This window comes from Spea bombifrons, chromosome 3, assembly GCF_027358695.1.
Source record: "Spea bombifrons isolate aSpeBom1 chromosome 3, aSpeBom1.2.pri, whole genome shotgun sequence".
NCBI lineage: Eukaryota > Metazoa > Chordata > Amphibia > Anura > Pelobatidae > Spea > Spea bombifrons.
In genome coordinates, this window is record NC_071089.1 from 49,509,131 (window position 1) to 49,523,936 (window position 14,806).

At 38.0% G+C, this 14,806-nt stretch overlaps 1 protein-coding gene across 2 annotated transcripts in view; it reads right to left on the reverse strand.

Moving 5' to 3' along the window:
• Positions 1-14,806, reverse strand: part of MAP3K4 (mitogen-activated protein kinase kinase kinase 4) — a 59,673-nt gene that overhangs the window by 12,609 nt on the left and 32,258 nt on the right. Inside the window, exons 10-18 of one of the 2 annotated variants that reach the window (XM_053461224.1) lie at positions 14,268-14,417; positions 13,854-14,015; positions 12,841-12,974; positions 11,393-11,471; positions 8,584-8,662; positions 6,539-6,635; positions 2,836-2,936; positions 2,195-2,275; positions 99-290 (exon numbers count right to left, since the gene is read on the reverse strand). In XM_053461224.1, the coding sequence (XP_053317199.1) occupies positions 99-290; positions 2,195-2,275; positions 2,836-2,936; positions 6,539-6,635; positions 8,584-8,662; positions 11,393-11,471; positions 12,841-12,974; positions 13,854-14,015; positions 14,268-14,417 (1,075 nt within the window). Of the gene's footprint in view, positions 1-98; positions 306-2,194; positions 2,276-2,835; positions 2,937-6,538; positions 6,636-8,583; positions 8,663-11,392; positions 11,472-12,840; positions 12,975-13,853; positions 14,016-14,267; positions 14,418-14,806 lie in introns of both variants that reach the window. The other variant, XM_053461222.1, reaches the window with a different exon arrangement.

Consider the following 14,806-nt stretch of genomic DNA (forward strand, 5'->3'; position numbering starts at 1 on the left):
TATATATATATATATATATATATATACACACACACACACACACACACACACTGCAGAGAAAGTAACAAGTCTCAACATATATTAAAATGTAATCTTACCTATTTTATTCCCCCTCTGCCACTTAAAGGTTACTTTCCTCAACCCTACATGCATAAAGTTGTCATAAGACTTAGGGGTGTCACAGACTTGGCCAATTATATTTTTCTTTCTCATCTTGCGATATCTCTGATCTTCAAATAACATGACAGACTTCTGAATAGCATCCATTGGCTTTGGCCTGGCCGCACTGTCTGTAAGACGACAATCTAAGTTGAAACCAAAATTGATTAAACATACGTATGAAATGATTTTAGGCCATTCATAAAGGTCTCACAATATTGGCTATACATACATATACAAACTAAGTATTCAGGGAACATGCCAAAAAAAACATTTTACGATACAAAAGGAAAAAAACACCTAACCACAGAAAAAGAAGAATTGTATTTAACATAGTAACGTTACACAATCTAAGCTTGTTGCCATTTTTTAACACTGCAATAGTGTTACAATTACAACACAGCATGCCTCGTGTATGATATGTATGCTTTGTCTACATACAACCTAAAATGATCTATAAATATAGAAAAACATCTGTGGATCCAGCTACAAAAATGCATGTTATGTGCTTGTAAATAGCAATTGCTAATATATACAGTCATGCTTAAAAGTCTGCATACCCTTGGAGAATTGGCAATATATGTACCATTTTTAAAGAAAACATGAGTGAGCAGGCAAAACACATTTCTTTTATTTCTTACGGGATTCATATTCAACTGTAGGTTATAACAGAATGGAACAATCATAAAAAAAAATAAAAATGACCCATGTTCAAAAGACTGCAGCCTCGGTTCTTAATACTGTGGATTGCCCTCTTTAGCATTAATGACACCGTGCAGTCTTTTGAAATAGTTGTCTATGAGACCTCAAATTTTGGGAGGTGGGATAGCGCTTGTGGTTGTGACCATAAAGCTCTATTTTGGTCTTGTCACTCAAGTTACAGTGTGCCAGAAGCTGTGAGGCATGACAAGGTGTTGTCAGGCATATTGTAACCGGTCTATTTTGTGGCACTGGCTCAGTAAAGGTTTTGTTGTGGCAACTCGACTGTGCAGCTCATAATTCTCCACGTATCGTATTGTGTTCCTTGAAACAGCCACACCGTCTTTTTCAAGAGCAACCTGTATTTCTCCTGAGGTTACCTGTGGGTTTTTCTTTGTATCCTGAACAATCTCTCTTGTTACACCTCACATTGACTTGGTATCAGGAGATCCCCAAATGTTCCACTTCTTAATAAGTGGTTGAACAGTACTGACTGGCATTCTCAAGGATTTGGATATCTTTTTATATGCTTTTCCATCTTTATAAAGTTCCTTTACCTTGTTGACAGTTATTTTCTGCTCCCCATGGCTCAGTATCTAGCCTGCTCAGTGCATCCACGTGAGAGCTAACAAACTCATTGACTATTTATACACAGGCACTAATTGCAATTTAGAAAGTCACACGTGTGAGAAATTAACCTTTAATTGCCATTTTAACCTGTGTGCGTCACCTTGTGTGTTTGTAACAAGGCCAAACATTCAAGGGTATGTAAACTTTTGATCAGGACCACCTGGGTGATATGTTATCATTATGATTTAAAAAGAGCCAAACAACTATGTCATAATAAATAGCTTCATATGATCACTATCCTTGAATAAAAGACTGTTTTGCATGATCAGTCATATTTTGAAATCAATGCTAATATTTCGCAATTTCTGCCAGGGTATGTAAACCTTTGAGCACAACTGCATTTGTACATGTGTGTAGGAATTTTTGCTTGGGGTACTTATTTAACCATATATAGAATAGATACTGTGAATTCTTGGATATTCTATTATTGGTTCCAATAATTATACGCCAATATTAAATGAAGATTAACCTTTGCTAACAAAACTATTTAGTTTATGTAATATATACATGGAAATGTGTTACTTTCTCAAACCAGACAGTAGTTTTATCAGGATAAGCCTAGAAATGAGTTTAAAAACTTTAAGCTAAAAGTTAACAGAAGTGTCCTTTAAAATGAACAATTGTGACCATTCACGGTTTCCAATGTAGCTACATAGGCATAGGTTTTCAAGCCCAGCAATGCCATAGTAATAGTTCATGTTTGTACCTCTAGCCTGGCTGATGAAAGTCTGAAGCTCCCAACTTCGTCTGACTGATCCACCTGACTCTGCCTTTGGATACGTAGGCTCTTAAACACAAGTAACATTTGCAGTATTAATATAGTCAAAGAGTTCATCGGTTTCTAGCTACTTGTGATTGTTTCAAGTGGTTTGCCAGTTTCAAAACAATACGTAGTGTCACTGGCATAGCCTCAAATGAGAAAGCTACACAAGAAAAACTTATGAATGAGTGAAACTGGCAGTATTCACTCTTTGGGGTTTGTGCACTAAGCCCAGAGGTCAGTTTATACGTTTGACAAAAAAGCCTTGTGGTTGTTTAGAGAATTCATGCAATCAAGCCCGAACCTATACCTAGCAATTTGAAGGGCAGGTGCGCAGCATCCTTTAATAAGCAGTTATAAGCTAGAGGATGGGCTCAAGCAAGCAAACAAAATGAATTTGCTATTAGACATGAAGTAGGAATCCAGGACATTTATGTTTTGTCTTGTTACTTTATGTATCTTTGTATGCAAAAGGTAAGAAACCATAATAGGATAGATAGATCAATCAGCATGCTTCAAAATGATGCAGTTTAACAATCTAGTAATCAAAAAAAACTGCAGCAATGAAAATTTAGGTTGGATTTTACCTTCTTTGTCCTCAGTTGGGCTGGAGTGCCGACTAAGGGATCTGAACTGCAGTTCTGATGCGATGGAGGACAAGCGATCATTTTCAGGAACACTGGAACCTCTGGAGGGGGCAGGATTTACATTAGAAAACAGACATTCATTTAAAGGTCATTACTTCAATCTACAACAGTCGTGAGCTAATTAAATATCTAAGCTCATACAAAGTTATTAATACAATAGAACTAACACTGGAAAAAGGTAATTGATTTCATAGAACAGGGGGCACAAGCTGCCATGACAGTGTGTGAGATGGCCAAAGGATGATTCCCAACTAATGTGCGCTTTAACAGTTTTCATTTATTGCATTACATAAGGGAAATTCCAAAATTCTATAGGAATTGGAAGAGGAAACCATGTTAGGACACAACTTGTTTACAGTATAGAACTTACTTTTTACAGATTAGAATAAAAACAAGGAAGCATAGAAATGTGAATAAGAACAAACATTTCTACAGAACGTTTCTTATAGCTTGTTTAACAAGTAAAAAAATATACACGTAAAAAAACCGATATAAATACTAAACCATTTTGTGATAAATATATCTTACTGGTCGGAATACAATTGGGAGACAAGTCTTGTGCATGCTTCACATATCTAAACAGAAGATGTGATCAATTTTAAATGATCAGTTTTGGATGTCATTTGATCATAATTTTAGTTTCTGCCAACAACTATTTGCATAGAATGGTAATCAACCTGTGGTTTGCAAGTTTAATATCTACATCTTTAACAAGAATCAGATGGGATCACTTTCTAGAAAAAAGGAAATTCACAGTAATTACAAGAGAACGCTCATTTGGCATATCTCATTTTTTCCTTTTTTTTATTTTTATTTTTTATTTTTTTTTATAGCTCACATTTCACCGAGTTGTTCACTACTATTTTTACAACCCACATTCTACATTTTTGCTGCTCTGCCTTGTTTTCCAATATTAACACACTGCCTACATGGAATTTTGCATGTCGAGGCATTCAGCAACACCGAGATCGGCATCATGGGTCACGTCTGGCACCTCCCCATGGGCGTCAACATCTGCCATACACTGTATGGAGGTGGACGCCCATTTTAAAAGTTTAGGTGGCGATCAACGATCACCTCCTAAACTTCAATGGTGTTGCTGAAATGCCTCGATCACGAGGCATTCAGCGACACCGAACCAAAAAAAAAAAAGTTGGAAAAGTTTGCCAGAGGGTCTCCCAGAGGGTCTAGACAACTGGCTCTACTTGCAGGTTGAATAGGTACTGCATTCAACCATGCAAGTCAATGGAGCCCAGCTTTCTAATCACTATGTGCTTTGTAAAGTATTTAAAAGAAAAAAGAAAAAAAAGAAAAGAAAAAAGGGGGGGGAATGAAAAAGCTTAAAAAAATATAAATGGTAACATTTTAAATTATGCATCAGAGGAACCATCCAGTTCAAGCGAAATATAAAAAAAGTCAAAAAAATATAAAATTAAAAAATAAAGTTTATTATTATGAGCAAGTGCTAAAATTAGCACTGTATTTTCCCAAAAATCTTGACATGGAAAGAGTTAAAGTAAAAGCATTTGAAATACCAAAGGGGTGTCTAATTTAAAAAATGAATGGTTTGATGGGGAAAATTGGAGTGGCCGGGCTCAAAGATAGGGCATAAGCACAGACTGACCAAAATGGGGGGGGGGGCGCACTTCCCAAATGTGGCCTTTAAACCCTAGACAAACCCATGCATGGGTGACATTACTGTACTCTGGAGATGTTGCTGAACACACATTGGGGTGTTTGATAGTGATATATACCTGGAGCTATAAATGTATAACTGAAGTACAGGTAGTAGGACAAATAGAATCTATTTAGAAGGTTTATTCATTAGCTTTTTTGGATGAGTAAAAGATTTTTCTGGTAAAAGTCGGAAAATTTGTTGTTTTTTTTCAATTTTTTATCACATTTTATTATTTTTTTATGGAAAACTAGATACAATTATCAAAAAAAGGTATCTGAAAAGAAAAAAAAAAAAACCAACTTGCGTGGGTACACTAGATATTCCATGGTCAATTATTGGAAAGTGGAAGCATTTAGGAACAGCAGCAACTCAGCCATGAAGCAGAAGACCACGTGAATTCACAGAGCAGGGTCACAGAGTGTCACCAATGCTCTGATGATTCCATAGCTGAAGAGTTCCACTGGCATTAACATCAGCACAAAAACTGTGCAACGGGAGCTTAATGGAATTTGTTTCCATAGACGAGCACATGCATGCAAGCCTCAAATCACCAAGTACAATGCCAAGCGTTGGATTGAGTAGTATAAAGCCACTGGACTCAGGAGCAGTGGAAATGTGTTATATGGAGTGATGCCAGGAGAACATCACCTGCCTGACTGCATTTTGCAAACTGTGAAGTTTGGTGGAGGAGGGATAATGGTTTTTTTAGGGGTTGGGTTAGGCCCCTTACTTTCAATGAAGGAAAATCTTTATGTTTCAGCATACCAAGACATTTTGGACAATACTATGCTTTCAACTTTGTGTAAACAGTTTGGGGAAGGCCCATTTTCTATTCCAGCTTGACTGTGGCCCCGTGCACAAAGCAAGGTCCATAAAGGCATGGTGTGGAAGACCCTGACTTGCCCGCACAAACTCCTGACCTTAACCCTTTGAACACATTTGTGATGAACTGGAACACAGATTGCTAGCCAGGCCATCTTGTTCAACATCAGTGCCTGACTTCACAAATGCTCTATCGGATGAACGGGCTAGAATTTCCACAGAAACGCTCCAAAATCTTGTGGAAAGCCTTCCTAGAAGACTGGAAGCTGTTACAACTGCAAAGTGGGATGCAGTGTCATACAATTCCCTGTTGGTATAATGGTCAGGCCTCCCAATACTTTTGCCAATATAGTGTACATTACAGTGACTAACATCCATAGTAGACCTGAGTACAGCTATAGAACTCATCTTTTTATAGCTTAGCTAAGGCAATTAGTAGGTTATTTTTCTAGGTTCTTTGGTTTACAATTTGTAAATGAATGACAAAAATATTACATGTAATTTATATTACATTTATAATTTTGAAGATTATGCCCAATTGATGAAGAAATTTAAAAAAATAATAGTTAAAGGGAATGGGGGCGATATCATCCTAATACATTTGATGCCAGTGCAAAGCCTTTGCAGCAAGAATAGTTCAACCATGGACAGAGCAGATAACAATAAGCAACTTATTAGACAAGCTATGGTCCCCTCTTAAAGAAAGGCATTTGACTGTGAGGCTGTAATTCATTAACTACAAAAGTAGTCAACCCAAGTACTATTAAGGTTATTAAGAACAAACTGGAATGCTTTGTATGGGCACACAGAGTAATTTAAACATTGTTTATCCAAAGTTGTTTTACTGTACAACAAATCATAAGAATAATTTTATGTACTACAACAAAACTGGTGTTAAGGTGCTTTTTTGCCTGAAATTGATTGAATTTTAAACAAATAGACCTATGAATCATCTGAAGATGTAAAGAATAAATACGTGATTGCATTCCAATTAACGTTCAGTAATTTATATCTAAATCGGCAAGCTAGCGTACCATAATACGGCACCCTAGGAAACAAATGCCACCACACAATTTTAATCATGCTAGCAAACAATTTTAACATAAGGTGCAATTAACACATCACAGAAATAAAAAGTAGTACCTAAAGCCTTCTGGTGTGGGAGTAACAAGGTTTGGGTTTGGTGGGTCACTGTGACATCGCGGTACCTTTACAGGACGGGGACTGTTGCGATAAGTAGCTAAAGTAAAAAAACAGCAACATTTGAAATGATTACACACACATTTATATACATACACACACACACACACACACACATATATATACATAACAACTTCAACAAAAGCTCACTGGAGTCAGCAAACCTGGAGTCCCAATTGCTGAAACGGGATTGAGGGTGTGTTGAGATACTTTGACATAAAAAAACCCTCAAGACATTTTAAGTTTGCCATTTTCAAGAAGCATCTGCTGATGTGAACAATCCCTGACAAAATATGAATCTCAGACCTACAATCAAGCATTATTGATATGCATAAAGCTGGAAAGGATTACAAAGTAATTTCAAGCAGGTAGCAGAGGCATTATTAAACACTAATTTGCAACCACCAGACAAGCCCAGAGACTTCCTGTTCCCACAGAAATCTTGTAGTGCAACCACTGCAAGGGATTCTGGATAGGAGTGTGCAAATGAGGTTAACAATAATCACCTTTTTGCCTCTCTCTCTATTTTATACATGGACCCCTTGAAGCAAATACACACTTTATTAGACAGAAAGCTCGGGACAGAGGTGCAGAGGCCAGATCACCAGTGGCGGAACTACCGGGGTCGCGACTGCGACCGGGCCCTGGAGTTCTGCCAGTCAGGGGGGCCCAAGGGCTGCCGAGTGGTTGCTGAAAACCACCGCTCGGCAACTCTTGGGCCCCCCTGACTGACAGAAATCCAGGATGCCGCTGCCGTCGCCGCCGCCGCCTGCCTCAGCGCTGCCCAGAGTGCAGTGTTGGGAGCGTGAGGCTTTTGTCTCGGGTGCTGGCGCTTCACGCTGAGCGCCGGCATATGACGTCATATGCGGGCGCTCAGCAGTGAAGCGTCGGCACCTGAGACAAACGCCTCACACTCCCAACACAGGAGTTGACGGTAAGTGACCTACAAAGGGGGGTAGGGAGGGAGTGGGTAGATTGTGAGAAGGGGGGGTAGGGAGGGAGAGGGTAGATCGTGAGGAGGGGGTTAGGGAGGGAGAGGGGAGATTGTGAGGAGAGGGGAGATTGTGAGAAGGGGAGGATCGTGAGAAAGGGGGGTAGGGAGGGAGAGGGGAGATCGTGAGAAAGGGATAGATGGGTTGGGGGTGGGGGGGCCCTTAACAGATTCTCGCACCGAGGCCCTGAGGTGTCTAGTTACGCCCCTGCAGATCACCACTGACGGACAGTCCTCCACATGAAGCTCAGTAGAAGTTGGGTGATGTAGCACGACATTGACCCTAAATATTGAAGTAAATCTATTATAGAAAAGCAAAAAAAGCCTTTTTGCGTGGCCAAATCAGAGCCCTGACATTAACTCATTAGAGATGCTTCAGAATGACCTCGAGAGTCATTCACACCAGACATCCTAAGTAGTTCTGTAAGGAAGAATGGTCTAAAATTTCCCCTAAACCTTGGGCAGCTCTGCAGTACCAAAAGTGCTTGTTTGAGGTAATTGTTGCCAAAAGAGGTTTGACCGGTTATTCATTCCAAGGGTTCATTTACTTTTTCTTGCTACTGTATAAGTGGAGGGACACATGAGAAAAAACAGGAATGCACTTCTACTATGTGGTGATTGAAGAATTTCACCCATAAATTACAAAAGGTGCCACAGCATAAGGAGAAATTGTGAACATCGAGTTAATAGAAAAATGCAACTAAATTAAATGTCATGTTGCCAATAAGAAACACTGAAAATCAGAACTAGATTCAAAGATTGGGCTGAATATATCAATTTTGCTTTGTGTGCACATTATATCTTTGGTTTCTATAATTTTATATGAGATTTCTAATTATCTGCACGAACTATAAATCAAGGTAAATATAAGTGTTTACCCTACTGTATATAACAAAGAACACTTAATATAAACAAATTATATATGCATACAGATATTACACACATACATATACACCAGAATTCATATATAAAACTTTCGATTTTGACGTTTACTTACCCAAGTACAAGCCTGTTACTGGACTATGGGGTTTCCCAATGACATGACCAATACACTCATTCATGAGCGCTTGCAAATTCTAAAATATAGCAATACAAAATTGAGAAGTTGGAGAAGGAATATACAAATGATCATTGCTTCAGATAACGTTCACATTCTTCAGTTAAAGTGGCACTCCAGCCATCGTATGTGCTTTAATACATACTATAGCTGCATTGTCCCTTTACATTTTCATGCTGTCAGTTATGTATATTGGGGAGGGGATGCTGCAGCATCGCACCGTGCATTTGCAATTGTCTTTTTTCCACACAGCCCAGTAAACTGCCTCAAAGGAGATGTCTCCTAGTGCCTAATGCACTCATCTTCAGCGCTGGCAAGGGGGAAATTGGAGGCAAGTAGTCAATCAGTGACAAAAATAGTTGGACCATGCAAAAGAAAGGCTGCATTAGGATTGTCCCTTTAACCTAGAACAGTTACTAAAACATTAAATTGAAGGCCCCACTTATCAAGTAGCTTTAAATGGATGATATGAAAAATCAAAAATTAAATATGTGTATGCTGGAAACATTTAGGTAAAGTATATTTGGTATAAATCGAGACATAAGTGATATTAGCTTGGTATCACATCTTCATTAAAATAAACTTTCTTGGAAACATTAAACTTTACACTGCATAGTTAAAACTAAAGCTGAAAAGTCTTATCAAATAGTACAGGAGAGTTCAGGATTAACTCATTTACGCCACGATAGACATACTGGCATTTTCATAAAAGGTGTGCCCAGATGATCATTGGGGCATACCAGTACGTCCTACAGAAGACGCAGCAGAATGTTTCAGTCTGATGGTTCTTGAATAGCCAACAAATCACAGCCATCACCATTTCAGAGACGCAAAACTACTAATCAACCCAATTGAATCCTGTAATTCCCCCCCCCAATCCTTTACTGCCCACTGATCCTTTTCAGTAACAAAATTTTTTCTTACAATTTTTATTTTATTGGTGTGAAATGATTTAGTTAGGGTGGTTAGAGAGTTTTAGAGAGCGAGAAGTAGTTGAAGCATTTGTGAAGAAACGCTAAAAAGTAAAAAAAACTTTCGAAAACACATGTTCATTTATTTTTATCATTTAGCAAAACTTAAAGTTGGTGAACAGCTGAAAAACCTAAACCATATCAATATTTGGTGTACCAATCTTTGCTTTCGAAACGACAATTCTTCTAGGTTGCACAAAGCAAGATTTGGTAGGCATTTAGTTAGGTGTATGATATAGGTTGAAACACAATGATTAACTGAAATGGCTGTATAGGAGGAACAGCCAAGCTCATTAACAAGGTGAGGTTGCTGATGTCAAACTTCACACACTATGGCAACACTGCGCACAGTAACAAAAGGAAGCTACACTGCATTAGCAAGCCTTGTCTAGGAAGAAATTTCAAGGCACACAAGGGTTTCCGGATGTTCCATCATTAAGAAACAGGCTATGTTAAGGACCATAGATGTAGTGCTCAGCCAAGGAAACAGTGCAGCAGATGAAAAACATCATGGTCAGAATTTGAGGTCTCCTCAAGGCTGAGAAGTAGAGGCAGATACTCAGAGAGGCATTTGATTGGCCCCAAACTAATTCTGCAGTAACTCCACACATACAGCCAAAGTAATGAATAACTACCTTCAGAACAAAAGAAGAACAAGGAGTACTAGAAGTGATGGTATGCCCCCCACAGGGAACTGATCTCAACATCATCAAGTCTGCCTGGGATTACATGAAGGGAGAAGCTGCCTAAATCCGCAGAACTGTGGTTAGTTCTTCAAGATGTTTTGAACAACCTACCTGCAGAATTCCTTTAAAAACAAAACTGTGCAAGTGTACCTAGAATCGAGGCTGTTGTGAAGGCAAAGGGTGGTCACATCAAATATTATTAGATTAGTTTGTTCACTGTGCACTTTGTTAAATGATAAAAATAACTAGCATCATATTTTTCAAAAACGTTACAGCATTTTTTCCACACCTGCCTAAACATTTTGCAGATTATGCACACAACACGTACACATACATACACGCACACACTCTTTACAAAATGTTACACTTATGTTTTTTTTTGTTTTTTTAATTTGCACAGGCAAAAGTTTATGCTGCCCAGTATTTGGCAGCCCACACGGGTTCAAACAAATGTCAAACTAGATTTTTCAACCATAACACATCCTAAACTTTAGATTGGTGGCCAAATAGCTGAATGTCCAAATGCTCTCATCAGAATAGCTGTCAACCACTTTAAAACTAGACACCTCAGTGTATTTCAAATAGAAGAATTTTAACACTTAACACTACAGAGCAATCACATGGGGCCCCTTCTTGTTTGGTTGTGCTGTAGGATGCTGTTGAGGCATTGTAGCAACACCTTTGGAGAGAAGGAAGCGATCATTAATCACTTTCTAAGCTAATTTTTGATTAGGGAAATAAACTGGCTCCTACATTTTTTGTCCGACTCTTAGATCCAAAAAAATTTGTCAACACCTGATATACGTATTTAATTCCTTACCTCCTCATGCTTCCCTTTATTGTAAATATCTTTTTTGTAAACAGAAAATCTTATTTTAAATCTCTGCAAAATAGTCACGCACTTTGTTTTTTTACTACACTAGTAGTCAAGCTTGCTTAACTTTAATACACCTCAGTATCTCAGTATTTTCAGATTTAGAAAAACTTGGGTACACTAGTAGAGAAGCACACTTTTTGAAATCATCAAACTTTTTTTTTAATTTCAACAAATGCATAAACTAATTGTACAACATTTAAAAGCATAGTCATTACCAGAAAGTCATCTTCAGGTAATGCCGATATGAATACAGGCTCAATCGCTTGAAGATAGTCAAAACCTTGAGTTGCCCATCTAAAACGACAGAAAAAAGGTAATTGGATCATCTTGGAATTGTGGTAAACAAGAAAAAAATCCCACAAAAAATTATATGCAAAGTGGAAAAAAACAGACTATTTTATACCTAAAGTATACTAAGTGAATTAAACTCTCTGCAGAGGCCATTGATTGGCCTTGCGTCTCAGGTTAATGGCATGCACGCCTGAAACTCAGTGAGTAAAAGCCTGCACCAATAAGTCAAAAGAGAGGGGATAAAAAAACAAAAACCACAGACAAATTTAATAATACTGTTAAGGCCATCATATTGCCATAATTCAGTTAATTTTATTGGCACAGTGTTTATCACAACCACATAAAATACCAGTAATTTATTATGACAAATTACAACCATAAATAAACGGCAAATGCCAATACAAATATCAAAACAGCACTGTCTTTCTGCAGTTTCATTAAATGGGTTTCCATGTTTTTCATAGCACACGCAAAAGTTAAATTACTATGCACAGTGCCAAATGCCACACTGCTCCACTGGACTCTGGAGACGTACAAACATGTTTTCAGGAGTGATGGGCAAAACCTCAACATTTGAAAATCTGAAATTTGCCAGATGCCAGGAAAACACTACTTAGCGGAATGCAAATTGCCTACAGTAAAGGTTTTTGTGCATGATAGGAGTGTGATTGCTAAATTAAATATACATGATTGCTAACCGCAACATCACTCCTATCATGCCCAGGCATACCCAGATTCACACTCAACATCACACTCATCCTGGAACCTGGGCATTATAGTAGTGTAATTTTCAGGGCCCCAAAATTAAGGTGCATCTTATACATGGGAGCGTCTTATACATGGGGAAATATGGTACATGCTTCCAAGTTAGAGGCACCAATTTTTGAGATGGTCCTTTTCTGTTCCAGCATGTCTGTGCCCTAGCGCACAAAACAAGGTCTATAAAGACATGGCTTGACACATTAACGCGATTAAATTAGAATGTTGATTGCGAGTCAGGCCTTCAGAAGAACAGAGGTCTACATATAAGATTGCTTAATGTGTGTAATTTTACACACACACACACATATATATTATAGACATATAATTGTATAATGTTTGGGTTGGGAAAAGATTAGATGCAGTTCTTAGGGACTAGGCATTATTCACACATCAGATTACAGTTTGTACAACACACACACAAAAACAAAACTACACCTGTACTCATGAAAGCAACTTCCAAAATCCTGCAAATATATAAGTGATATAATATCTGTACAATATTATACTTTCTCCATACTAAAAGGAAAGGCATACTCGGATGCAGCATATACAGATATACTCTTATGTACAAACATATATATGCATGTAAAAATGCAATCTCATGTTTTACCTTGGTCTGGTGCCACGGCCACTTTCACATTTTGTTAGGACATAATTCATCCATTTTCTGGCAAAGGTAATGTATTTGTCACCAATTTTCCGTCTGAATTCCCCAGACATGAGTCGAACCACTTCTTTATGGTACTTTAAGACAAAGATTTATCAATAAGGCACTTTTCCCCAGTATAATGATTTTAAATACTTGCAATGTTATGGTCTGACACAGTTTATAGGACAGTGAAGGAGTACATATTATATAGATGTAGAAACTTGTATATTATGTTTTCTTGGAACTTTAGTAGAACTTTACCATGCACACAGGGCCACCATCAGAAATCTTGGGGCCCAGTACTTGCTTAATGACTGGTCCCCCATACCCCTCCCATCACACCCATAAGCACATCCTATAAGAACATGGGCAAGCCTAGTTAGTGGCCACTACCCTAGGTTCATGCCTGGCAGTCTAACACCATTCACTGAACACAAACTCACATGCTAACACACATACACACCAACACCAAACTGTCATACTATCATACACTTACAGTAAGGTTTTATTGTTTTGCTCACAAACATCTTACAGAAACACATAGAAACATGTTAACCCCATACACACACATGCTAGCACTACATGAAGACATATATGCTTAGGCCATAAAGTAACACACACGGTACCACCACATGTACGTATATACACACGGCCTCAGCGTCGGTGTAGCATGTGTTGGGGAGCTGGTGTTGGGGTCCCCTGGGGGCATCTCTTATCTGTGGCCAGGCAGGGAGCCCTTGCCTTCCTGCTCTCAGGCTGGTCATAACCCACACGATACATTGTTATTTACCATTAACTGAAAGCTGAGATTACCAAACCCCTTAACTCCTAGAAGACTGGTTAATATCTGAGCAGAAACCAAGGGCAGTACAATTATTTATATACGCTTTAATAGATATACAAAGGTTTGATGAAGTGGTGTCAACATCTAGTTTAATAAAATCACTAGCTATTACAATTTGTATGATCCTTACCTCAAACCCAAAGTTGTAACCTTGGATCATTGCTTCTCGATAGTACTGGTGCAGAGTTGCAGATTCTGGCTCATCAACTTCCGTGTCAAATTCAGAGGTGTACATCTGATCGACTCTATCAATAGCACTGCTTATCTTATTGCAGAGTTGCAAAGCATCACTCTAAATCAGAGCCAAAACATATACAATGTATACATACAATCAAAATTTTAGTTTTTATATATCTAGATATCACACACAAATTTATAATATATATATATATATACACACATATATATACATATATATACATATATACACACACAAATATTTCTATATATATATATACACACACTTATATAAATTGACAAACAAATAGAAAATAGCAGAAGTGGTTCGTGAGATTTGCAATTAATAATCTTGCGCCGGTTTTACCTTGAGCTGATGCAAAGATTCTGCAATCACAGGATGACTTGATGTCTGCTCAAGACGCAGAGATAAAAGTCCTTCAAATGAGTGCTGAAAAGCCTTTCTGTGAATCATCAGATGGGCTGAGTGCAGAACCACAAGCAATATGTTGTCAACCTAAGGATTTAGATGAATGCTGAATTAGGTGGTAGTACCAGCAGCCCTCTATAACATCTGGAGAAATCTTACAAGACATTGCAAAGGTACACTACAACCATCTTTAACGCACATGATAGCCAAGTGCCATCTATTACCTGACCAGGAAATCAATAGAAAGTGATAGAAGGTCTGGCCTATAGTATCACACACTATTCAAAAAGTATTTAAAAAAATAAAAAGTAAAATGACTGGAAGGCTTATGGACCCAAGACAAAGCATACAACTGCCAAGGTCTCATTCAAGCAACGCTGACAGATGAGCATGTAGTATAACTAAGCTATTTTAACATTACCAATTCAAAACACAGTAATAGTTTTCTTAATGGATTAAATACCACTTTTCAAGAC